Source organism: Lepidochelys kempii, chromosome 4, assembly GCF_965140285.1.
Source record: "Lepidochelys kempii isolate rLepKem1 chromosome 4, rLepKem1.hap1, whole genome shotgun sequence".
Lineage (NCBI taxonomy): Eukaryota > Metazoa > Chordata > Testudines > Cheloniidae > Lepidochelys > Lepidochelys kempii.
This window is the reverse complement of record NC_136383.1, coordinates 84,265,903-84,291,452: the sequence shown is the minus strand read 5'-3', so window position 1 is coordinate 84,291,452 and position 25,550 is coordinate 84,265,903. Positions and strand designations below refer to the sequence as shown.

General features: G+C 43.8%; 1 protein-coding gene across 2 annotated transcripts in view; it reads right to left on the bottom strand.

The window, feature by feature from the left end:
• MTMR7 (myotubularin related protein 7) overlaps positions 1–25,550 on the bottom strand; it is an 89,240-nt gene that overhangs the window by 21,918 nt on the left and 41,772 nt on the right. For both annotated transcript variants that reach the window (XR_012158656.2, XM_073341923.2), the window contains exons 5-8: positions 24,721–24,849; positions 23,916–24,050; positions 12,455–12,587; positions 2,272–2,381 (exon numbers count right to left, since the gene is read on the bottom strand). Coding sequence is in view for 1 of the 2 variants with exons in the window: in XM_073341923.2 (XP_073198024.2) it covers positions 2,272–2,381; positions 12,455–12,587; positions 23,916–24,050; positions 24,721–24,849 (507 nt within the window). In the remaining variant the exon portion in view is untranslated. The remainder of the gene's footprint in view (positions 1–2,271; positions 2,382–12,454; positions 12,588–23,915; positions 24,051–24,720; positions 24,850–25,550) is intronic.

Genomic DNA, 25,550 nt, shown 5'->3' with positions numbered 1-25,550 from the left:
AGACAAATTGGAGGATTGGGCCAAAAGAAATCTGATGAGGTTCAATAAGGATAAGTGCAGGGTCCTGCACTTAGGACGGAAGAACCCAATGCACAGCTACAGACTAGGGACCGAATGGCTAGGCAGCAGTTCTGCGGAAAAGGACCTAGGGGTTACAGTGGACGAGAAGCTGGATATGAGTCAGCAGTGTGCCCTTGTTGCCAAGAAGGCCAATGGCATTTTGGGATGTATAAGTAGGGGCATAGCGAGCAGATCGAGGGATGTGATCATCCCCCTCTATTCGACATTGGTGAAGCCTCATCTGGAGTACTGTGTCCAGTTTTGGGCCCCACACTACAAGAAGGATGTGGATAAATTGGAAAGAGTCCAGCGAAGGGCAACAAAAATGATTAGGGGTCTGGAACACATGACTTATGAGGAGAGGCTGAGGGAACTGGGATTGTTTAGTCTGCAGAAGAGAAGAATGAGGGGGGATTTGATAGCTGCTTTCAACTACCTGAGAGGTGGTTCCAGAGAGGATGGTTCTAGACTATTTCTCAGTGGTAGAAGAGAACAGGACAAGGAGTAATGGTCTCAAGTTGCAGTGGGGGAGGTTTAGGTTGGATATTAGGAAAAACTTTTTCACTAGGATTGTGGTGAAACACTGGAATGCGTTGCCTCGGGAGGTAGTGGAATCTCCTTCCTTAGAGGTTTTTAAGGTCAGGCTTGACAAAGCCCTGGCTGGGATGATTTAATTGGGGATTGGTCCTGCTTTTGAGCAGGGGGTTGGACTAGATGACCTCCTGAGGTCCCTTCCAACCCTGATATTCTATGATTCTATGAAATGCAAAATACTGGATAAACAATTTCTCAGTACCATAAACAACTGCTTCTTGGGACAAATAGGTAAGTATGAATAAAAGGGGCTTCTCTTGAATTAGATATTGGTAACAGAGAGACAAGATGGGTGAGGTAATATTTTTTATTGGACCACCTTCTGTTGGTGAGAGAGAGAAAAGCTTTCGAACTCAAAGAGATCTTCTTCAGGATTGGGAAACTTACTTAGAGTGTCACAGCTAAATACAAAATGGAACAGATTGTTTAGTTAACACTGTTTAGTTAAGTAAGTTAACACTGGGAGCTTAAATTCATAACTTTGCTAGACACTAAAAATCATGGACTGAATAGAGAAACTGGATTTATGGCTTATTACAAGGGTCTATAACCCACTAACAATGCTACTCCTCCCCCACCCCCAGCTGCTTTCCCCACTCCCACAAGCTCTCTGCCCTATGGCTGGAGGAGTGTTAACAGGCCACTTATCTTGAATGGTTCCTTGAAATATGTGTTAACTACTTATGCTAAATCATCTGTTCCACCTTGTATTTAGTTGTGACACTCTGGCCAGGTCTACACTACACACTGATTCAGTATAACTATGTCACTCAGGGGTATGAAAAATCCACACCATGAGTGAGGTAGTTATACTTACCTTAACCCCCGCGTAGACAGCTCTCCCACCGACATAACTACCGCCTCTTGCAGAGGTGGAGGTTTTAAGCCGACAGGAGAGCTCTCTCCCGTCAGCTTAGAACATCTTCACCAGAAGTGCTACGCAGCTGGGTCGATGGAAGTTTGTACTGTAAATCTGCCCTCTGAGTAAGTTTCCCAGACCTGAAGAAGAGCTCTGTGTAAGCTTGATAGCTTGGCTCTCTCTCACCAACAGAAGTTGGTCCAATAAAAGATATTACCTCACCCGCCTTGTCTGTCTAATATCCTGGGACCGACATGGTCACAACACTGCATACCTTGGTAACACAAAGGAGTTCGTTCAGGCGATGAATGAAGTTGAGCCATTAAATAAGTGGGACCAGAGTATAATTAAGTTTGACATGTGTGCACAGGGACAATCATACCTTGAGGTAGTGCTGCAACACTTAACCTGCAACAAGGGGAACTTAAGGAGAAACAGGTTTAGTAACTGTCTGCAGGGAAAAGTTAAGAAATTAAGATATACAGCATTGGGTAGTGGAGGCTGCACTGCAATTCAGGTAAATAGCACACAAGAATAGAGGGAAATAAAACACTAATTTAAAAGCAAAGTGTCCAAATGACAACTTTTGCCACACTAAAAATTGTCTCTTCTTCCATCACAGAAACATTACACATTTAGGGCCAGATTATTTTCTAGTGTAACTTCATCTAAGTCAATGAAGTTTCACCGGCAGAGACGCTGGCCCTCAGTTTTCTGCATCAGGTCAATCAATTTTGATTTAGTTTTACATAATTTACCTTTGCAATGAAGATGCCCGCATCCATGATGGCTTTGATGTGTTTTAGCCAGCCAGAATTCTCCAGGCCCCAGAGGAAGTCACTCATAGAAGGGGACTTCAGCTCACAAACTGCAAAGTAAGCCACATTTTTAACGCACAACATAACATTTTAACTCATAAGTTCCGACTGACTGTTCAACCTAAGAATTGATATGTTTGAAGATTCTCTGGTTAAAACAGACAGTTTCTGAAATGGAAAGATTACTTTTAAGTATATATAAGGTTCTATACAGTATGTATGAAAGCATAAATTAAAGGGACAGCATTGGGTGAAATCTGGCCTCAAAAAAAATTGTTGAAAAAAAGGAAGGTTTTACAAAACTTATAAGAGAAATGCTTCTTTTAAAAGATTCCCAAGCAGTACTTTGGAATTTTATATAAATATTTCTTCCGTGGTGCAGGTTTTCCATAAGCATAACCATTTTAACAGTAGTAATTAAATCCATTACTGTGGGGAAGGATTAACCTGTTATTAATTATCAGAACCTGGAGTCAAGAGGGTTGTGTTTTTTTCCCAGCTTTGCCACAGATTTCATGTGTGACTTTGGCCAAGTCCTGCAGGATAAAATTTTCAAAAGTGGCCATTAAGTTGGGCACAAAGAAATTAAGCCAGCCATTGAAGCTGTTGGCCTTAATCTCACTGTGTCTCAATTTCCCCATCTGTAAGAAGGTTCTGAGAATTAACTCAATAATACTGTGAAAAAAATTTGAGCTCCTCAGATAGAAGGTCCTAAAGAAGTTAAATAATATTGAAAATAAATGTATTAGGAAGTCTAAATCCCACACTCTAATGCTCTAATCAGCTGTTAGGCAGGTAAATGGCCATTTTATTCATATATGTGCTGGGCTAAGCATCCAAGGGTGACATTCAGAAGCCCTGTATACAGCAAAAATATTTGATGTTTATCTGGATATCCTGCAAATGGACAGGGTGAATAAAATCCATTCTCTTGGCTGCCTGCAGGCTCCAAGGCACCTCCTGTGATACGTAGGGGCCCCTTTTCATCCACTATAGCCAGAGATATTGCCCACTGCACCAATCCATTCAGAACAATTTTTCCTCTCACAAAGAATCGATACTGTTTGTTAGGAGCCCACATATTATTCCAAAAGTTATTTTCTTCGTATATGTTAGTGGAGGTGCAGACAAGTGTTCTCCTAGAATTGGCTGAGGTGTTCTGGACAAGCCAAGTGGAAAAGGTCTGAGAGGGAATCCCAACAGCCACCATCTCAGCAAGAGTTTAATTTGAAATTACAACATCATTTAGCTTGACTACCCTGGGTGAAGATTTCTCATGTAGTTTTTTTTGTATTATTTGTATTACTGTAGCACCTAGGAGCCCTAGCTGTGGACAAGGACCCCATGGTGCCCAGCACTGGACAAACACAAAATAAAAAGATGGCCCATGCCTCAAAGAGTTTATAATCTCTATTAATTATTTCCCTTTAATTTTGAAATAACACACAATTCACACAACATTCAAAGCAGATATCAAATATTAGGGAGGAGAGTTACTCAGCTCATCTTTCCAACGTTGGTGGCTTTAACAGGATGTCAAAATCCCAAATGTGAATGCTAAATCAATTTGTAGATATACACAATGAGAACTTATGTACCTAACATGGGATTCAGATGTTCTGCTAAACCATCTGTGAGTGAAAACTGGACATGCTATATTACATGAAAATTCATCCCTTGAAATCTTATATGCTACACATAAATTACTATAACATTTATATATTTTCATCTCTATAAAATGTCTGAATTTTTTTTAGAGTCTGTATGATAGAGATAGTTTCATCCCATTGTAGTTAAGTGTGTATCTTCATTCTCCCTCTCTCTCTTTTTAACTATTCCAAAATTAGTAACACTGTCAAAAAAAATAATCAAAAAATAAAAAAAGCACCTCGCTCTCATCTGAAATCTGGTATGTGGTCTCAATCCAGTAGAAACCCTTCTTTAAAAGGGCAATAAAATTCTGTGTCAGCCATTATAAAGTTTCATGTGCCATATCCATCACAGACATAAGACCATGCAACTCCGGTGACTTGGGTACAGCTGCATCAGTGAATTTGATCCTAAGAAATAAATTCCCATTTTCTTCAGTGTAGCTAGAAATTCACTCTATAAGTGAAATTCAGAATTAGTGCACACCAGGTCTCAATTTTGGACTTTTTTAACCTTTTTCCATTCTAAGGCACATTAGCCTAACGTGTACTATATAAAGCATTGCAATCTTTGAATATACAGGTTCTCACGGAAGTTTATTTTACAAGTCATTTTTGAAAGGCTTAAAAGAACAAAACAAAACAAAAAAAAAACACCCTGAGTAACAGTATTGAAAGCAAACAGTCTTTCAGATGATTAATGCTCCTGTGCAGATGGAAGCATCAGCAATTAGACGTTGAATTTTAATTGAAGCTGCTGGCTCTGTTTGCAAAAGCCCAGGGTAAAGCTGAAATACTACTTTGCTCATTCCTGCTACCAAATCAGAATCAATATTTACTTACCATTTTACTGAGCAAAGTCCATTTTGTCCTAAATTAGAGACAAATGCCACATATTTTAAGTGATGCTGGCTACTGATCTGTAATGCTGGCTACTGATCTGTAGTTTAATACTAAATTCAACTAATGCTGAATTCAGTTACTAGGCAAAACATATATGAAGACACAAAAATATCTGTGTATCAGCAGAAAAGGAATCAAAACATTTGAACTATAGAAGGCTCTTCAGCTATTTCATAAGGAGAATGGTATGGGGCAGAGCTGACTTTACACACAGGAAAATCAAGGAGCCACTTGGGGCAGTACACTGTATGGAAACTCAGCAACTCACAAGCTGCCCTTATTTCTCTCCCCATTAACTGTACTGGAGGGGGAGAAGAAACAGCATACTGTCAGATCTATAGTGCCCACCAGCAATAGCACCAGATGGGGAGGCAACTGCCGGATTAATTTTCCCATTTCCAGCAGCTTGAGGCCCCACAAATCCTATAGCTGGCCTTTGCTCAGTTGGGGGAAGGGTTAAAGCAGTGGTCACCAACCAGTCAATCGCAATCAACTGGTCGCAACTCCCTGTCTGCCCTGGCCCCACACTGCTCCCAGAAGCGGCCAGCTCGGTCCCAGAGGTAGGGTTTCCCTCCACGTGCTGCTCCTGCCTGCAAACACCACCCCTGCAGCTCTCATTGGCCAGGAATGGGGAGCTGTGGCCAATGGAAGCTGCGGGGGCAGTGCTTGCAGAGAGGGGCAGCGCATGGAGCGATGTGACCCCTGCTTGCCTCCATTGGCCCCTTCTGGGAGCAGCGTGGGGCTGGGGTAGGCAGGGAGCCTGCCTTAGCAGCAGCCACACTGCACCACCAATCAGGAGCTGCCAGAGGTAAGTGCCTGGCAGGAGGCCGCACCCCAAACCCCAGCCCAGAGCCCCCTCCTGGAGCGAGCACCCTTCACCCCCTCCTGCACCTCAACCCCCTGCCTCAGGTTCAGCCCAGAGCCCCTTCCACACTGCAAACCCCTCGGCCCCAGCCCAGAGCCTGCACCCCCTCCCGAACCCCAACCCCTTACCCCAGCCCAGTGAAAGTGAGTGAGGGTGGGGGAGAGCGAGCAACAGAGAGATGGGGGGATGGAGTGAGTGGGGTCAGGCTTTGGGGAAGGGGAAGGGCCTTGGGGAAGGGGCAGGGTAGATTCTGGGTTACCCTTAAATTCAAAAAGAGATCTTGGGTGTAAAAAGGTTGGAGACCACTGGGTTAAAGTCTGTGGGCCAAACCCTGCAGTGCTTACAGGGTTACTGTAGCAGAACTCTCAATGAAGTCCGAAGACTGTAGGTTTTGTTCCTATCTAAGCAACTGATGTTCTGAATACTAATAGAAGAGAAATCCCTCTTCACTATTTTTGTTGTTCAAATACAGACAAAAAGCATGATGTGCATCATCTAAATGTAAAGATCATAATGGATCAAATTCTGGTTGCCACCTGGAAACTAAACTCACCCAGTGAGGAATACAAATATGCTACCAAATCCATGTTAATGGGCCCCTGAATCTTGGCTGTAGGGTGACCAGATAGCAAGTGTGAAAAATTGGGACCGGGGCTGGAGGTAATAGGTGCCTATATAAGAAAAAGCCCTGAATATCAAGACTGTCCCTATAAAATTGGGATATCTGGTTCCCCTACTTGGCTGAGACCAGCCCTACAAACAGCTCCCTTGTGCATTCTTTCCTACTTAGCACAGGAATGATTTGGCACAGGGTTGTGCATAGGGGCTATTGCCTGGTCACAGTGACCACAAATGTGTACACACATGAGGGTGTGGACCACACTGCCTGACCCTTTGGCCATGCCCTGTTATGTCCTTCCAGACATATGAGGAGCAATCTCCCTGCAGCTTTTCACAGGAGGCAGGATATGGTCAGCCAACTTCTGCCCAGCACTCCCAATGTTGGCTGTGGATCTTCTGAGGTGAGTATGTGGAGCACTGGCCAGAATTTGGCCCTTTGTTAATATAATTCAGTACATTAAACATTACTTTTTTATTCATCTGGACAACAATTCAGTGAAAGTTTATTGTCCTTAAAATTAGAGCTAAATCCTGTTGGGGGGTGGGGGAGGGTAAAGCAAAATGGAGAAAAACTGAGGAAGGATAATTAGGGTGTGGGGTGGCACAACAGATGTGCTCCTCCACAGAATGAAGAAGAAAAGTGGCTATAATCATTGTTCCAGAGTTCAGGTATTTCTCTCTACTGCACATATATCACCGCTATGTTCCAGCACAAAGAGCCACTGCAGTGCTCAGCCCCTTTGCAAGCTGGCTTCCCCATGCAATGGATGTGCAGTTCATCCACTGTTTGGGTTCTCCCATGGGTGAACAATGGGGTAGGATTTTCCCTTAGTCATTAAGTGTGTATTACAGTATTACAGTTAAATTCTCTCACACTAATTAGCGAAGAATGAGCTGGTTGAAAAATGGGAAATTCTGACATTTTGAAATTTGTTTTCATTCTGAATCGGGACAAAAAGACAAAATTTCAGAACTTCTCCTGGAATGGAAATTCTGAAAAATTTTTGATTCACAATCATCAAGTTATTTTGATAATATCAAATGGTTTCATTCTGATGAGTAAATCTTAATACAAATTATATATAATATTAAATACATGCATCAATATACAATAAAGTCAAAATGAAATTATATCAATTGATAAAGCCAAAAAGAAATATTTTTACTTTAATCAAAACAAAATTGAAATGAACTGTTTTGACATTTTCCCATAGAAAATTTCTTCTTCACAATTGACATGTACCTGTGAAACATTTCAGTCCCAAAGAAACTAGATTTTCCGATGGAAAACTGTTCTGTCAAAAAAAAATTCAGCTAGCTCTATCAGGGAATTTATCTGAGCTCCATCATAGAAAAGCCATCTGCAACCTTCACTATCCTAGACTCATGAACCAATTCTCCTCTTGCTCCATCTTAACTCCATTGATGTCAATGGAATTATAGTACAGTAACTCCTCGCTTAATGTTGTAGTTATGTTCCTGAAAAATGCTACTTTAAGCGGAACGATGTTAAGTGAATCCAATTTCCCCATAAGAATTAATGTAAATGGGGGGGGGGGGGTGGAAACAGGTTCCAGGGATTTTTTTTTTGCCAGGCAAAAGACATTATATACATATACAGTATACGTTTTAAATAATTTTAAACAAACAATTTAATATTGTACTCACCAATGATGATTGTGAAGCTTGGTTGAGGCAGGGGCGTAGAGGAGTTCGGGCAGGGGGGCTTGCCTCATTCCACCCGCCTGGCACTCCTGCCAGGGAGCAGGGTTAGGGGCTTGCCCACTCCCTGCCTGGAACGCCAGGTGGGCGGAGTGGGGCGAGCCAAACAACCTTGTAACGGAACATTGCACGACTTTAAACATGTATGTTTGCTAATAGATCAGCAACCAAATAACAGAACAATGTTAGCCAGGACAACTGTAAGTGAGGAGTTACTGTACCCCTATTTTATGCCAGTGGGAAATCAGAAACAGGTGCTCTGTGTCTCCGTATCTTCTTCTCTACACTGCCCACTTAAAACCAGCAGCAGCACATGGTGAACTGAAATCACTTTCGATCAGCATCCACAGTTTACTCTTTTAAAAGATTTCTATGTTCCCTGAAATGCTCCACAATGTCTCACACTCAGTAGACAGTTTGTGTGTTAATATCTAAATATTTGCTTGAAAGTAAGAAAAACAAACATTTACATTGTAGATTGGACTGGGTTAAGCTAAATACACATTGATACAAAGGTTTAAAACTAGTATTAAATGTATATTAATATTATTTGTCTCCTTTTGAATCAGAGTTACTTTTTGTAAACAGTTTAGGTAAGACCTATTGAAAAAGGCCAACAAGAGAAGCAGATGATGGCATGCTACTGTAACTAGGAGAAGAGAGAGGCTCCAGAGTACATCTTTGTATATTATAAAACATCTTCAACTGTTTTAAAATTGATTTCCTGACTCTTAAACCAGACTTAACTTGTCCTCATGAGCTGAAAGCCATAAGACTCAGTAAAAGATTCAATATAATGGTGAAAAGAAAAGGAGTACTTGTGGCACCTTAGAGACTAACCAATTTATTTGAGCATAAGCTTTCGTGAGCTACAGCTCATGATGAAGTTATGAAACTTCATAACCTCACGAAAGCTTATGCTCAAATAAATTGGTTAGTCTCTAAGGTGCCACAAGTACTCCTTTTCTTTTTGCGAATACAGACTAACATGGCTGTTACTCTGAAATCTGCCAATATAATGGTGATGTGCTTAAATATCTTGGTACCTGTAATCATGGCCTGGGCCTCTCAAACTTCTAATTTTTATCAATCTTTCCAGGTTTATAGATGGGATATTATAAGAAAAAAAGGCTGCTTCAACACACTGTCTTCTTTAAAATAGATGCTGTGATGCTTAGTTCCCAAACTGTGTGAGATATTAAGACCATAGATACATAATAAATAAATGATGTTGCTTGATAGGGGTTTTGGGCATGGTCCCATCTGATGAACTTTTGCATCATTTTAGAGCCAAAGCACATTAGTATCCCACGCAGCTTGGTGTTTTTTTACTATATTATCTTTGATGGACTTGCGCTGAACAAATACAAGGACAGGTTTCTTCACTTGGCATTACTTCTAGCCAAACAATACATTACCATTAACTGGAAATCCACTGCGCCTTAATCCTAAAACTCTTAGATTAAGGAACTTAATAATAATACCCCGTAGAGAAGCTGATGTATTGTATGAAAATAAATTGCCTTGCAGATATTGGATTAACCAGCAAACTCATTTAGGGCCGAGTTTACATGGGTGCATAATTGGGGAGACGTGTGCAAGGAGACTCTCCCCCGAATCAGACAGCATATTTAACAGGCCAGGAAAGCCTACAGTCCCTCCAAACTCCCCTGAGATGTACTGTGTCCAAACTGGGTGGTGGTGGTGGTGGTGCGGGGGGTGTCATGGCCTCCCCACCATTCTGTATCAGTCTACAAACTGAGACTGGTTTGCAGCAGGGGTCTATGCTGCACCATACAAAGGAGAGCAATTGTGACTGCACTTCCCATTAAAAGTGGACAGCCCAGGGAGTTTTTCTTACCTTTGCATCTGGCCAGGAGGCTGTGATTTTCTTTCAGATGCAGATCTCACTACCATGATTTATGCTTCTGTCATTTCACTATGATATTAAGGCACTATTGCGGCAAAACCTACTCTAGAGGTTTTAGCTAACTGATTAGCTGAAGATTCAGGTGCGGTCTGTAATTCGCACAACACATATGCTATTGCAATAGTTAATTCTAGAGTTTAATATCTTAGGCCCTGTCTACACCTGGAAGTTTCTGCGCAGTGAAGAAGCTTTCTCGGTGTAACTCCCAAGGTGCACACACTGTTAAGCCACTTAGTGTGCAGAAACTGCGCAGTTGCAGTGCTCTAAAAAAAACACCCCAATGAGAGGCGTACAGCTTTCTGCGCCGGGACTACAGCATTGCGGTGCCAATGTAGACACCCTGGTCAATTACAGCGCTGCGATTGGCCTCCAGGAGGTGTCCCACAATGCCTGTTCTCGCCTCTGTGGTCATCGGTTTGAACTCTACTGCCCTGCCCTCAGGTGATCAACTGTCATCCCCACCCCATAAATTCCTTTGGAATTTTGAAAGTCCCCTTCCTGTTTGCTCGGTGACGTGTCCAGGTGGCCATGCCTGCTCCACGCACTAAGCGATCCCCCGCTTGGAGCAATGCCAAGCTGCAGGACCTCATCAGCATTTGGGGAGAGGAGGCTGTGCAGTCCCAGCTGCGCTCCAGCCATAGGAATTATGATACCTACGGGCAGATTTCATGATGCATGACTGAAAGGGCACATGACCAGGACACACTGCAGTGTGAAGGAGCTGCAGAACGCCTACCACAAGGCACGGGAGGCAAACTGCCACTCCGGTGCTGAGTCCACGAGCTGCCGGTTCTACAAAGAGCTGGACGCGATATTTGGCAGCGACCCCACTTCCACTGCAAAGGCCACTGTGGATACTTAGGTGGTTTGTGGGCCAGTCGAAAGTGGACTGAGCCAGGAAGAGGAAATCTTGGATGAGGATGTGGAGAGGGAGGGGGACCCAGAGGCAGGGGATGACTCGGAGGCCAGAGATGCATGCAACCAGGAGCTGTTTTCTACCCCGGAGGAGGCTAACCAGTCACAGCTGTTCAATCTTGGAGAAGCGCAAACAGGAGAGGAGGCCACTAGTAAGTGGATTTGATTTTGGGAATTGCTGAAGTGAGTTGTTGGGGGCAGGAGGGTTGCAGAAAGCAGGCTTGTCTCCCACCACATGCCTAGTCTGAGTGCTGGAACAGGCTGTTGATTGACTCGCTCACTTCACAGGAATCACCCTCAGAGATCTCCAGGAAACTCTCATGGAGATACTGGGCAATCTGCTGCCACAGGTTCTTTGGCAGAGCTGCTTTGTCTCTTGCCCCATTAACGGTAACTTTCCCACATCACTGTGCCGTCACGGGGGGGAGGGGGGACAACGACACACTGACCATTGCTGTACACAGGCGAGCCACATAGGGACAAGGGCGGAAGCCGCAGTCTTGGAAAAGACCCTCCCTTGATTCCCTGCTCACTCTCAGCAGCAAAGTGTGGGGACAGGAATGATTATCAGGCACCCCCCTACAGTGCTAGCTCTCCCCAAGAGCCATGTGCCCAGTGTATGGCAGGGTCCAGGTCACCATTTTGTATGTCTTGTGGCTCATGTGTACTTGCCTGGGGCAGCCAGTTAGTGAGAGGTGTGAGAGTATTGGCTGTGTTTTAAACCACTGAATCAGTGTCCTCTGTGTTGCAAACAACACTACTTCTGTAAAATGTTGCATTTAAAAACTTCACAGAGATTACCTTGGGAGCCCAGCCTCCCTCTTTGTTACTGGCAGCTGAACAGCTGCGCAGAATTAGAAAGCGGACAAGAAGAACTAAGGAGGACTTTCTGCGTGATGTTATGATGCACTCCGCCACCAACAAACAGGAATTGAAGGAGAGGCAGGACAGTGAGAAGAGGGACCGAAAGGAGAATGCGGTGCGCCAGAATGAAGCCACGGAGCGGCTCTTAAAGGTTATGGAACGCCAGGCAGCCACACTCCAGGAGATACTAGCTCTTCAAACCAAGCAGCTCCACGCCCACCCTCCCCTGCAACCGCTGTCGTAAAACTCTTTCCCATGCTCCCCCCAGACACTGCCAACACACTCTTATCAACCTCCTGGCTCCAGTCTGTACCCATGGCATTCCACTTCTCCCCCCTCAATTCAAACTGTTGGTTTTTTTTAAACAGCCGAGTTACAAACCACATAAGAAAAGTAATATTGGTGAAATATCACTTAAAGTAAAACACTGTTGTAATCAAGAGAACATTCTTCTCTGGATGATGATATTTGGCACAAGTGTTTTAGCAAACAGGGAGATATACACTGTACAATATCAATAGGCCTGATTCTCCTCTCTCACCTGTTTTACAAGTGAAATACAACTGACTTCGAAGAAAATTACTCTGGATTTACACCTGCATGACAGAAGAATTAGGCCACCTCTCTGTATATCGATATCAAGAAAAGTTTTACCTTCTAGCATTTTTTGCAGACTACTCCTCATGACATGGATGTTCTCAATACCAATGAACTGAAACTTGATGTTGGAGTAATTGTCTTCATTCTCATATCCTTTCCCTGCTGCTCTGTTTGCCATTGCATTGAGCTGCAAAGGTAAAAAAAAAAAAGACACTGGGTGAGAGCAGGAAACAGGTCATGCTCAAAAGACAACTCTCAGTCTACTGCAGTGAAGAAAAGAAAAAGGGATTAATTAAGCTGTTATTTAAAAATGCAAAGCTTGTAACTGAATATTCTCATGTCACTTGTGTATTCTAGTAGCTTTATCTTTTTTAGAAGGGTGCTTCAACTCTTAAAGCAGTGCTGGGCAACCTGCGGCCCACCAGGGTAATCCGCTGGCTGGCCGCAAGACAGTTTGTTTACATTGACCATCCGCAGGCGCAGTCACCCACAGCTCCCAGTGTTCACGGTTCTCCATTCCCAGACAATGGGAGCTGCAGGAAACGGCGGGGCCACAGGGACATGCTGGCCACCACTTCCCCCAGACCCCATTGTCTGGGAACAGCGAACCATGGCTACTGGGAGTTGCGGGCAGCCGTGCCTGTGGTTGGTCAATGTAAACAAACTGTCTCGCGGCCCACCAGCGGATTACCCTGACGGGCTGCAGGTTGCCCACCACTGCCTTAAAGGTTTTTATTCAATCACTCATAAGTGGACAAAAAGAAAAGGAGTACTTGTGGCACCTTAGAGACTAACAAATTTATTTGAGCACAAGCTTTCATGAGCTACAGCTCACTTCATCGGAGGCATTCAGTGGAAAATACAGTGGGGAGATTTATATACATAGAGAAAATGAAACAATGGGTGTTACCATACGCACTGTAACGAGAGTGATCACTTCAGGTGAGCTATTACCAGCAGGAGAGTGGGTGGGGAATAATTATCACTTTTGTAGTGATAATCAAGGTGGGCCATTTCCAACAGTTGACAAGAACGTCTGAGGAACAGTGGGGGGTGGGGGGAATAAACATGGGGAAATAGTTTTACTTTGTGTAATGACCCATCCACTCCCAGTCTCTATTCATGCCTAAGCTAATTGTATCCAATTTGAAAATTAATTCCAATTCAGCAGTCTCTCGCTGGAGTCTGTTTTTGAAGTTTTTTTGTTGAAGAATTGCAACTTTTAGGTCTGTAATCGAGTGACCAGACAGATTGAAGTGTTCTCCAACTGGTTTTTGAATGTTATAATTCTTGACGTCTGATTTGTGTCCATTTATTCTTTTATGTAGAGACTGCCCAGTTTGACCAATGTACATGGCAGAGGGGCATTGCTGGCACATGATGGCATATATCACATTGGTAGATGTGCCGATGAACAAGCCTCTGATAGTGTGGCTGATGTGATTAGGCCCTATGATGGTGTCCCCTGAATAGATATGTGGACACAGTTGGCAACGGGCTTTGTTGCAAGGATAGGTTCCTGGATTCGTGGTTCTGTTGTGTGGTGTGAGGTTGCTGGTGAGTATTTGCTTCAGGCTGTCTGTAGGCAAGGACTGGCCTGTCTCCCAAGATCTGTGAGAGTGATGGGTTGTCCTTCAGGACAGGTGGTAGATCTTTGATGATGCGTTGGAGAGGTTTTAGTTGGGGCTGAAGGTGATGGCTAGTGGCGTTCTGTTAGTTTCTTTGTTGGGCCTGTCCTGTAGTAGGTGACTTCTGGGTACTCTTCTGGCTCTGTCAATCTGTCAATAAGTGGACAGACACTGTCTAGTACCAACATTGTCACCTTGAACGAAGCTGCTGGAATGTCAGAATTTTAAATAATAATCAAATCAGACATTGGCAGAGGAGAGTACAGCACTGCAATTTAACCCTGTGGGGATGAGTATGCAACATCCTGAGGGTTCTACACTCATGAGGCAAATACACTCCTCTCACCCTCTGTCATCAGGGGCTCAGCTTCTCTCCCTGCTTCTTGACCCTCTTTCCCATAACACAAATGAGCCCCTTCCAAACCTCTGAACCCTGCATGCCAGAAGAGGTCCCATGTTCTAGTGGGCCAACAGTCACATGGAGCCATTTTGGTGTCTGTGCCAGTTCTTCCCTTCTCTGGCCTGACCTCTAGACATGCACCACAGGTGCCATGCTGGTTCTTAGCCTAAACGAGTAGCTGAGGGAGGCTGGAGAGGGTTCCAAGTGAGGTGGCGACAGGTTGGATCTGAAGTGGCTCTTCCCAATAGTCCCAACCCAGCCCTCCCACTGTAGCTAGAAACATTCCCTCCTCCTAGCTTCCTTATGGCATGAAACACCTAGGATTTAGCCAGGCCCTAAGGACTAAAAGTATGGTCTATATAAGTTGTAGTTCAGAGAGGCTGATCCTTGTTTCTGTATAAGCTCCATTTGTATATAGATTATTGGGATCTTACTGCAAGGTCATGGGTTTTATTTGTTCTTACACAGCTGACCTAATTTTATTATTTTAATCAATTACTGAACATTGCCTTTAATGGTAGAATATAACCAGAAGTGTCCTATTGACCACTCCACAGCTTCATGTTTGTAAGTATACTAATCCTTCCCTGATCATTAATCTTCCATGGCTAGAATTAGTTTGCCCAACGTACCAGAGAGTTAACAAAACACACTTTCTTGAAGCTTGGGGAGGTTGCAGTGTTTCAACCAAAGTTGGTTGTAATCCCATCTTCAGGAATGTAATCACACTGCCCAATTACATCCTATGTGCAGGTTAAAGGGGTGTCTCCCTTGCCTTCTCCTTATATTCTCCGAAGTTGGCTGTTTGTATCTCTGAGTCAGAATGACCTCACATAGCTCATTCTCCAGTGTGCTCCTCCCGTCAACTTTGTATGTAAAAGGAGATTCCATTGTGTTGGCCAACAGTGCTTAATTTAAACACTGACTGAGAGGACAGGTGAATAAACATCCTTTGTCTGGCAGAAACCTGTTTTTCAACTCTGCCTCAATACAGACTTTCGGAACATGTTTTAGTATGCACAGATATCTCCTTACACAGTATCTGTACATACATTTTACAATGATATTAACAACCAGTGTGATCCCGGCTTTCATTTAAGACCTCACATGATATTCTTTAGTGAACTAGAATGTACATACCAGTATCAGGATATTCTGGTAACCCCCTTGTCAGCTGGCATTGAGGGATTTATGGGTCACGTTTCAACAGACACCCAGTTGCCTTTCCTCTTCCATCTCTCTCCCTACTCTAAGGACTACCACAAGATGCAACCTACTTCCTATAGTCTCTCTCTCCCCCATTTATTTTTTATTTGTTTTTTGGCCCAGCAGCCTCATCATACGAGTTGACCATCACTATCTTCATCATTTTTAAGCCAAAGTTTGTTTTTGTTTTTTAAAATATCCTTTCACTCATTCTAGTATCCTTAAGAAAATGCAGCAAAGATTTTTTTTGCATGGGGGGGGGGGGGGAATAACTGTTACATTTCTCTGGCATTCTCACTGGTCCCTTTAGGGAAAAATCTTTGATTCCAAGCCAAGTCAAGTTTTCATATAGAGACTTTCTTTCCATAAAATATTGCCCACTACACTGCCACAGAACATGATCCACAGTTTATTTGGTTGTGCACACTTTGTCTTTTTTAATAGGTTTAACTTATCATTTAAGGCACAATGACCGAACACTCTAAAAATGACTACTTCACTTTTTCTAGCATGGCAGGGGAGTACAGTATTATCTTCAATTTGAGCCTACATCACAGAAAGTTTGTCCTTTCCCACCATCACCTGTCCATAGTTCTTGCCATTCCTTTGCAGGCTCCTTCGTGACCACACTTCTAAATTCTTATGTGCTTAAAGGTATCTTAATATCCACCTCCTCATTTTGTAGAGCATGTTTTGCTGTTTTGTCAGCCATCTCATTTCAGGTATTCCAATATAACCGGAATCCGTGCTGTTGTTATGGATACCTGTTCACATTTCTTCCATAGTTAGGAACATTATTTCACTTATGTCATTTCTGCTTTCTGAAGTCCTTGTTCTGATTACCATTATGCTTGAGAAGGAATCAGTTAAAATTACAGCTGCAGCCGGATGCACATCTCTTATCCAGGTTAGTGCCAACACAGGTTTACTGCCACAATTATCCCCATTAGTTCAGCCATCAGAACAGTCACATAATTCAACAGCCTTTTAGATTTCTGGATTCTGACTAGGAACACAGAAGGCTGTTCCCGCTCTACCCATGCTATCATCTTTTGATCTGTCTGTATAGATTTGGCAAAGCAGGCCCAGTTTTTCACAAATAAATTCAAAAATTTAATTGGTCATAATTAAGGCTACGTTTTAGTCACGGATATTTTTAGTAAAAGTCATGGACAGGTCACGAGCAGTAAACAAAAATTCACGGCCCAGGATTTGTCCATGACTTTTACTATATATCCCTAACTAAAACTTTGGGGGGGGCACTGGTGCAGGGGGGGCAGCAGCGCATGGCCCGGGACCCCCACTGGTGCTGGGGGGCAGGGTGTCTCTCTACCCGGCTCTGCGTGTCCCTGTAGCTCCTAGGCAGTCGAGGCGTCGGGGGCTCAGCATGCTGCTCCCGCTGCAGCCAATGGGAGCTGTCGGGGCAGTGACTGCGAATGCAGGCAGCACACGGAGCCCCCGGCCCCTCTGCCACCTAGGAGCTGCAGAGCCATGCCAGTTGGAGCCGGGGAGCTGCCCACCCCAAGGTAAGTACCCCTCAGCACTCCCAAACTCCTTGCCCCAAGTTCCCTCCCACACACCCAAATTTTTGCTCCTGACCTCAGGGGGTAACCCCTAAGCCAGCACCAGCTGCTGCAGAAGTCACAGAAAGTCACGGAATCGCAGCCTTAGTCATAATGTGTGGTTTTTCTTTCCCTCAGTTTTTTCCATACAGTTCCATATCCACATATGGGTGAATTATTGTCCAGCTGTAGTTTGATTTTCCATTATTAAAATATTTTAGTTCTCTCAATTTTTCTTTCGATAAAATTCCTTTACCCATTTTTTGGCCTGATACATGGATTGTCAAAGACTTCCTCATACTACTTTTGTCTACTAAGTTCCTAGCAATCCTCATAAATCTTTTATGTTCTTTTATTTTCAAGATTTCCTTTTATCTTTGCCCAAAAGATTAGATCTACTAGCATCATAATTTTACAGGTGCTGTCAAGGTTCCTCCCGCACTCTGAACGCTAGGGTACAGATGTGGGGACCTGCATGAAAAACCTCCTAAGCTTCTCTTTACCAGCTTAGGTCAAAACTTCCCCAAGGTACAAAATATTCCACCCTTTGTCCTTGAATTGGCCGCTACCACCACCAAACAAATACTGGTTACTGGGGAAGAGCTGTTTGGACACGTCTTTCCCCCCAAAATACTTCCCAAAACCTTGCACCCCACTTTCTGGGCAAGGTTTGGTAAAAAGCCTCACCAATTTGCCTAGGTGACTACAGACCCAGACCCTTGGATCTTAAGAACAATGAACAATCCTCCCAACACTTGCACCCCCCTTTCCTGGGAAATGTTGGATAAAAAGCCTCACCAATTTGCATAGGTGACCACAGACCCAAACCCTTGGATCTGAGAACAATGAAAAAGCATTCAGGTTTCTTACAAGAAGACTTTTAATAGAAATAGAAGTAAATAGAAATAAAGAAATCCCCCCTGTAAAATCAGGATGGTAGATACCTTACAAGGTAATTAGATTCAAAGCATAGAGAACCCCTCTAGGCAAAACCTTAAGTTACAAAAAAGATACAGAGACAGAAATAGTTATTCTATTCAGCACAATTCTTTTCTCAGCCATTTAAAGAAATCATAATCTAACACGTACCTAGCTAGATTACTTACTAAAAGTTCTAAGACTCCATTCCTGGTCTATCCCCGGCAAAAGCAGCATATAGACAGAGACCCTTTGTTTCTCTCCCTCCTCCCAGCTTTTGAAAGTATCTTGTCTCCTCATTGGTCATTTTGGTCAGGTGCCAGCGAGGTTACCTTTAGCTTCTTAACCCTTTACAGGTGAGAGGATTTTTTTCACTGGCCAGGAGGGATTTTAAAGGGGTTTACCCTTCCCTTTATATTTATGACAGGTGCTCTCCAGTGACTATTTGCAGCACACACATTGGTGTCACATTACACCATGTGTCAATCACAGATCTTGGGCATGGAGTAGTTCCAAGTTTTTAAGAATTGTTTTTGAGGCTAAACCAAAAGCTTGGCATCTGTAGTCTGAAACTGGTCTTATCAATGCTCTGAACATCATCAATACCTTCTTTTCTGTACCCCATTTGCTTTGAGCTACACCTGTAAATTGATCCTACTTTTACATGGTATTATCTATGTGATCTTTCCAAGTTAATTTATTATCAAAACACTATTCTTAGGTACATAAACTTTTGAATGATCTGATTTTTTTCCACCATAAATCCTATTCTTCCCTAATTTTCTTTCTAGTTAAAAGCATTTCCTTAGTTTTTACAAGTGAGAATTCAAATCCCCAATCATTTCACCACTTGGAAATCCTCTGGAGTACCGGATTTGTCTTTTCCATGGCTACTTTAAGTCTTTTATGTTTAATCCATATAGCATAGTTGTCTGGAAAAAGGGAAGAACCTACTCCCATTTGCACACTTTCCAGGAAGTCATACATCATAACAGAAAATAAAGTGGGCTGATAATACGGCCTTGTGGAGTTCTATCTGTAAATCTGTACATTTTTGATAAAGCTGTTCCAACTTTAATTTGTATAGTTCTGTCACTTAAAAAGTCCCTTATCCATTGAAATACTGTCTCTTTTACTCAAGTGTGTTTAGTTTATAAACTTCCCTCCATAGCTTGTCAAAAGCTTTTTCAATGTCCAGGAAGACCATTATCATAAAGTTCTTGGTCCTCATGCTTCTTTGTTTCTCTGTAGCAGGATCAGGATCAAGCTGGGTCAGGATACCAGGAAGTAAGGGTCATGCACCAGCTTACAGACAGCAGGCAAATAGCAAAGTCAGGGACAAAGCAGTGACAGAAGCCAGAGTCTAGGGTCTACAACAAAGCAGGGTCTATAGCAGAAGCAAGCAGGCAGTTTGCATCATTGTTCAGGCCACTCTCTAGGATAGCTTTCTTGTTTATATACCAGCATGAGCCAATCAGTGGGCTGCAGGAGCTGCTACTCAAGCCCTGCTGGGTGGTACTTCCTGCAGAGCCTAGCTTTACAGGGTCCTCCAGAAAAAGTCTCCTCTAAGCTTTCAATGGTAATGTAGCAGCATCCCCAATAGTCCCAGGTTCTAATCTCACAGGGTTTTACACCTTGTTTCTTAATTAGTAGCACCAATACTTGTTTCCATTCTATTACCAGCAGTCCTTTTTCCATATATCATTATAACAAAATCATAATAGAATCTTAAGGCTCCCTTCTGACAAGTGTTCAATCTTTACCTAGAGCTGTATTTTTCCTGTTTCTAATGGCTGCAATAAGCTCCTACACACTAACATTTTTGTTTAACACATCATCACTATAGACCCTCCAGCCATATAATCGATCACAGTTATCCTCAATAAACCTCCTTTCCCCTCTCCCCCCCACCCCCAAACTCGTTGTTTTGATTCATATCACTACTGGCCTTTCGGGATTCTTTTGCTAAAGATTCCTTTCCTAAGTTGAAAACCTCAGTTTCATGGCTTACAGTAAGAGCAGATAGATATTTCCTTTTACTCTGAAATCCATTCACTTTTAATGTGTTTATATATTTCTGAAAGCTTTGAATCTTTGTTCAATTTCCCACCGAAATTTCTCCAATTTCTTTCTTTTTTTGGCTTTTTGATAATCATTTGTGCCACCGCCTTACATCTTTTATAATTCATTAACTTTTTACTATTCATTGAGTTTTTTGCTTGTTTGTATGCCCTATTTCCTCCCTTGATTGCTAATCTGCAGGCCTCATTCCACCAGAGTACCACATTTCTAAAATGGGAGCAGCTCTATACACACAATTCATTTTCTACATTCTTCTAAAATTGACAATAGTATGATATTTCAGTACTCAAGAAATGGTACCAGGGGCAGGCATACAGGAATGTGCTTCTAGTCAGATGGCCAGTAGGATGGTGGCCCTGCCTCTCAAAGGAAGTTAGATGCCTAGGTCCTAGTCAGAGGGAGGCACCTATCTCCACTTGGGATTCACAGCTGTGAACCCTCTCCCAAAGCTGAGTGCCTAAGCCAGCCCTTTCTTGTGAAAAACAATGGGGAGATAGTGGTGATGCCACTTCCTTACATCTAGTATCCAATGGTTAGAGCACTCATCCAAAATGTGGGACACTAGGATTCCAATTTCTGCTCCAGAACAGGGAGGGGTTTGAACCGAGGTCACCCACATCCTGGATGAGTGCTCTAATCACTGGGTATTTTAGCAAGCGGGCTAAGGTGTGGGTTCCAATTCCTCCTCTGTCTTTTATGCAGGTTAGATGTACTCTGAGCATGTCTACTGACTTGGGCCCCACAGGTGACACAGGCAGGGGAACCCCTAGTTTATGAATCCCACCAGGGTTTATGAGTTAGGCTCAGAGCAGCTTGGTGGTGTCAGGATTTAGGGACTTTGCACATGCCCATTGGCTGAAATTTAGGCACCTATAAGACTTCAGCAGTGGAAACTTAGGCACCTGCTGGGTTAAACAGTGGCTGAGCAAAGGTCTTGTGAATGCCAGTGATGCAAGGGCACAACTAGAATTTTCCTAAGGAGCAGGTTTTTTCTCAGGTTACCTACCATCATGTCCAAACCAAGTCACAATCTCTCCTTCTGGAGCAGGCCTGGGAGCAAAAGAGGAGGCGGCAGCATGAAGAGATGGAGCCCTCACCCCACTCCAGGCTTCTCTCCTCGCCTCACATGAAAGAGACTGGGACCGCTCAGTTGCCCAATCATTGTGACTCAGAATGGCACCTAAATGTTGGACAAAGCAGCCTAAAGGGGCTGTTGGGTGTCCTGTGAATCTAATCCCAGATCTCTAATACAGAAAGCTCTTTTAACTTGCAGTGTGTGTGTTATAGATAGATAGATAGTTAGACAGATAGACAGATAGATAGATGTAAGCAGAGTCAGGATGAGCTCTACCCTGACATCTGGTGGCGAGTCGTGGTGGGTTGTGGAAAAGAACTTCAGGGGCTGATCTCATTTGCATAGGCACACCCACCCCGCCTAGACGGTCACTTTGGCTGCTGTAGGAGCCCCAGTTTCTCTGTTATTGGGGCAGGAAAAATAAACTGTTATTATCCTGATCACGTGAATCAAGGACAGTTGAACTGTACTTGGCCTTTTGTTATGATGGAGGGACCCACCATCAACTAAGCACCACTCGCTAGGCAAGGGTCATGGGTTCCAAAACCCAGTGAATGGAGAGAGACTCTACATGCCAATTGCACCTTTTCCTCTCTCCACTGTGGAATATCAGAGCTAGTCTTGATTCCACTTGGAGTCTAGTTACAGGCTGCTAAGCTGAATTCACTTTGAGCCAATGGTGCACCAGCACTGAGGCTCCCCTACTACAAGCTGAAATCACTAAAGAGCTAAAATTACTAAGAGCTGAAATCACTGAGTGTTGTGTTAAGGGGGGGGGGGGGCTGAAGATATATTGCAGAGCAGTTCGTCGAGTGGCTCATGGGACAGCTAGCAGAGCAGTTTGCTGGAGCAGCTCACAGGACACCAGGCAGAGCGGAGCGGCTGGCAGAATGGAGCAGTTTGCAGGACGGCTGGAGTGGCTCACGAGATGGCTGGTGGAGCAGAGCAGCTGGCAGAGCAGAGCAGTTCATGGGACAGCTGGTGGAGCAGAGCCCCCATGGAGAGGTGGGGCAGTTGGCTTTGGACCACGTAAGGTGCCCCTTAGCTCCCCCCCACCCCATTTCCACCCAGGTTGGGAGGTAAAACTCTGCAGATAAACTTTCAGACTCTGGGGCTGCCCTGACCAGGGACAGAGACTTTTAGGTTGTTGGACTTCTGGGACTTTGGATGACTTTTGGGTTGCTGGACTCAAGAGCCGAAGAGAAAGAACACGGCCCAATTTGCTTGGGGTGGGGTTTTGCTCTTTGCTCATGGGTTGTGTTATGGATCCTGTTGGTGGTGTTTCCCCAACATAATGCCACGTTGTTTCTCTCTGTTATTAAAAGGCTTTTGCTACACTCAGACTCTGTGCTTGCGAGAGGGGAAGTATTGCCTCTTAGAGGTGCCCAGCGGGGGTGGTATATACTTGTCCCAGGTCACTGGGTGGGGGCTCGAGCCAGTTTTGCATTGTGTTATTGGAATGGATCCCCTAGATATTGAACCCGGCCCTTGTTGCTGCCAACTCTGATGGACAGAAGGGTTACATTCATTTATTTATATATAAGTAAGCAGACTTTATTATATATATATATAGAAGTAGGCAGACTATTTTCTACCAAGTGCACTAAACGCCCATCTGCTCATCTTTTAATGTCAGTGAACAATGTAAAAGAAGTTGCGTCTGGACAGTGTTCTTTCAGGACGGTCCTCAGCATGCCTTGCTAGGAGGATATAAATAATCTGTTGAATTCAAATCTCTCTCTCTCTCCTTTTGAATTAGACATGAGTGTTCTCTCGAACACAAAGTGATGTAGCCTCTCAGCAACAACAACCAACCATGCAAAAAATCATCCCAACCCCCCTATTTGTCCCAACAGATTCCAACTCCCATCTCCCTACCATGGTTCCCAATGGATTCTTTGCTCAACCAGTCCCAGCCTTCTACTTCCCCTGGCTCCCAGTGCCAGCCTCCCCTTCCCGCCTTCCTACCTAGCCAGTCCTAGCCTCCCTACCCCACCCAGGTCCCAGTCTCCTTGCCCAGCCAGTATCAGTCTCTGCCTCCCAGGCTCCTTGTGCCAATATATTCCCCCAGCCTTCTTCTGCAATGCCCTCGACTCAGCTTTTGTCCACCCTGAATTTGAATCAGATCTTTTCCTCTTCCACACTGCCTGGGTGCCACCATTGAGAGCCCAAGAGAGACAGGCTCACTGCTCTTAGTACCCGTGCCTGGCCCCACCTTGGCCTGGAGCAGCTGTGAGCAGCCATTACTGAGGAAGTCTCTCTGAGCCCTTAACTCTGGGCTGGAGCATGTTCAGTCACTCTGTTGGAATGGCATATACTCAGTCCACTCACAGGTAGGAGTTGTGAGGGGATGGAGGAGGCTCAGTGCAGATAGAATCTTGGAGATTTGAGCTGTTAAGCTCTAGCAACTCTCTACAAAGCATGTGTGAACTGTGATATTTCAAAGATTTATAACCTGGAGTTCAGACTCAAAAGGTAAATCCAAAGTAACTTTACAGAGCGGCATTACTGTGGATTTACCTGGAAGCAACTGAGATTAGAATCTAGCCCCTAGTGGCCACCATACTTTGGACTTTTATATTTTCTCTGACTTCGCAACACATACCTGGTGTTGTTAAATGTGCCAGCACTGTAACATACTTACTTTAGGCCGAGTGTCAACAACATATATGAAATTGCTTCCAGGATTTGCCTTTCTGATGGCCTGTAGCATCTGTTCATCCTCAAGGCACCGAGCACTGAAGCCAGACAAGGGCTGGCTGCTCCTGCAGATTGAGGCCTGAATTAAAACAAATCCCCCGTGTGTTTAATGTGCATTAATAATTTACTACACAAAGTTATTTACAAAACAGATCACTAGGAAATGAACAAAATAGCTCCATTACATGTACAATTAACAGGAAGAGTAGAGCAATATTATTAATTAAATGTAGCTGAATATTAATAATTTAATGTTGTTGTGTCTGTAGGCACCCGTATTCACACCCTACATATTACTGCAATGATTTTTGTATAAAATATGCTTTGTGAAATACCATTTGAAAACTAATATTCTGGTCAATAGTATCATTGTAAAATATATGTAACAATGCTGTATGTGAAATTATGGATGCTCACTGATATTATGCTTTAAAGTCTGTGACTAAAAGGCGTTTAAACCAGGCATGTCAGGAGGCGTTGATAAACGCCTTTGTTCAGGCAATGGAAAGAGTCCAACACCTCAAACCAGGTGTGGCCAAATTCAATGGGCTCTTCATTTGTTTAGAGGTTGCAGCAGGAAGAGATAATTTGCAGAGTAGCAACCACCAGCAGGGTCAGGGAACTATATGCTTATTGGGTGACTGTTGGTGTCCAGGCTGTGAGCTACAGCAGCAGAACATTTAAGGCACCAGGGTTACAGGGCAGGTGGTCACACACCCTCTCACCCCAAATCACAGCTCCACACTTACATTGTTATCCTTACAGTAGTAGGAAAGGGCTGGGAAACGTCTTCTGCTCCGGAATTTAGAGCTCCCCACAATGATGTGTGCAGTTGCAGATTTTGGTACGTACACTTCAGTAGGGTATGAGTCACAGACCTGCCAAAGGAAACTTTTGTTTGTCTGCTTGCTTTGTTTATTCAAACAGAACTTAGCATGAATGTTAACTTTAATCATCACCATTACAAAAACAAAATCACAATTACATACCACCCTCATTCTGAGGATCCTAAAGTGTTTCAAACATTAATTATGCCCCTGTGACGGGGTAGTTAATCCCCTTAATGGAAGAGGGCCTCAGAGTTAACCCACCCCCACCACTTGGCACGGTCCTTTTAATATTTTGGAAGGCCTGATATATATAAGGACCAAGCAGATACCAGTAGAAAGAAAGTGGTTTGGAAATAAGGAGTGTTTGGAAGGAAATCCCATTACTGTTTCTTTAAGGGCCTAGGACCAGGAGCCTTGCAGAGTGGATGGCACAAGGCTCTCCTCTCTCTCTCTCAGCCAACTGGGATGAGCTTTAGGAAGGGACTAGTATATCTGCTGTCTCTCCTTCATAGCAAGGGAGACACCACTAAGAGGAGGTTGTCTGGTGCATCCTCTGAGTATTGACTGGGGGAAAGGAAGCTAGTTGAAAGAAAAGCTAGCTAAGGCCCTACAGCTTGTTTAAATCACAACCCTGACTCTAAGAGGAGTGGAAACCAGAAAGATTGTTTGAAGTACAACCCCATCTCCAGAAGGAGGGTGTGTGTCAGTGTTAAGGAGAGAGAGGGTGGTTGTCTGCAGTACAACCCAGC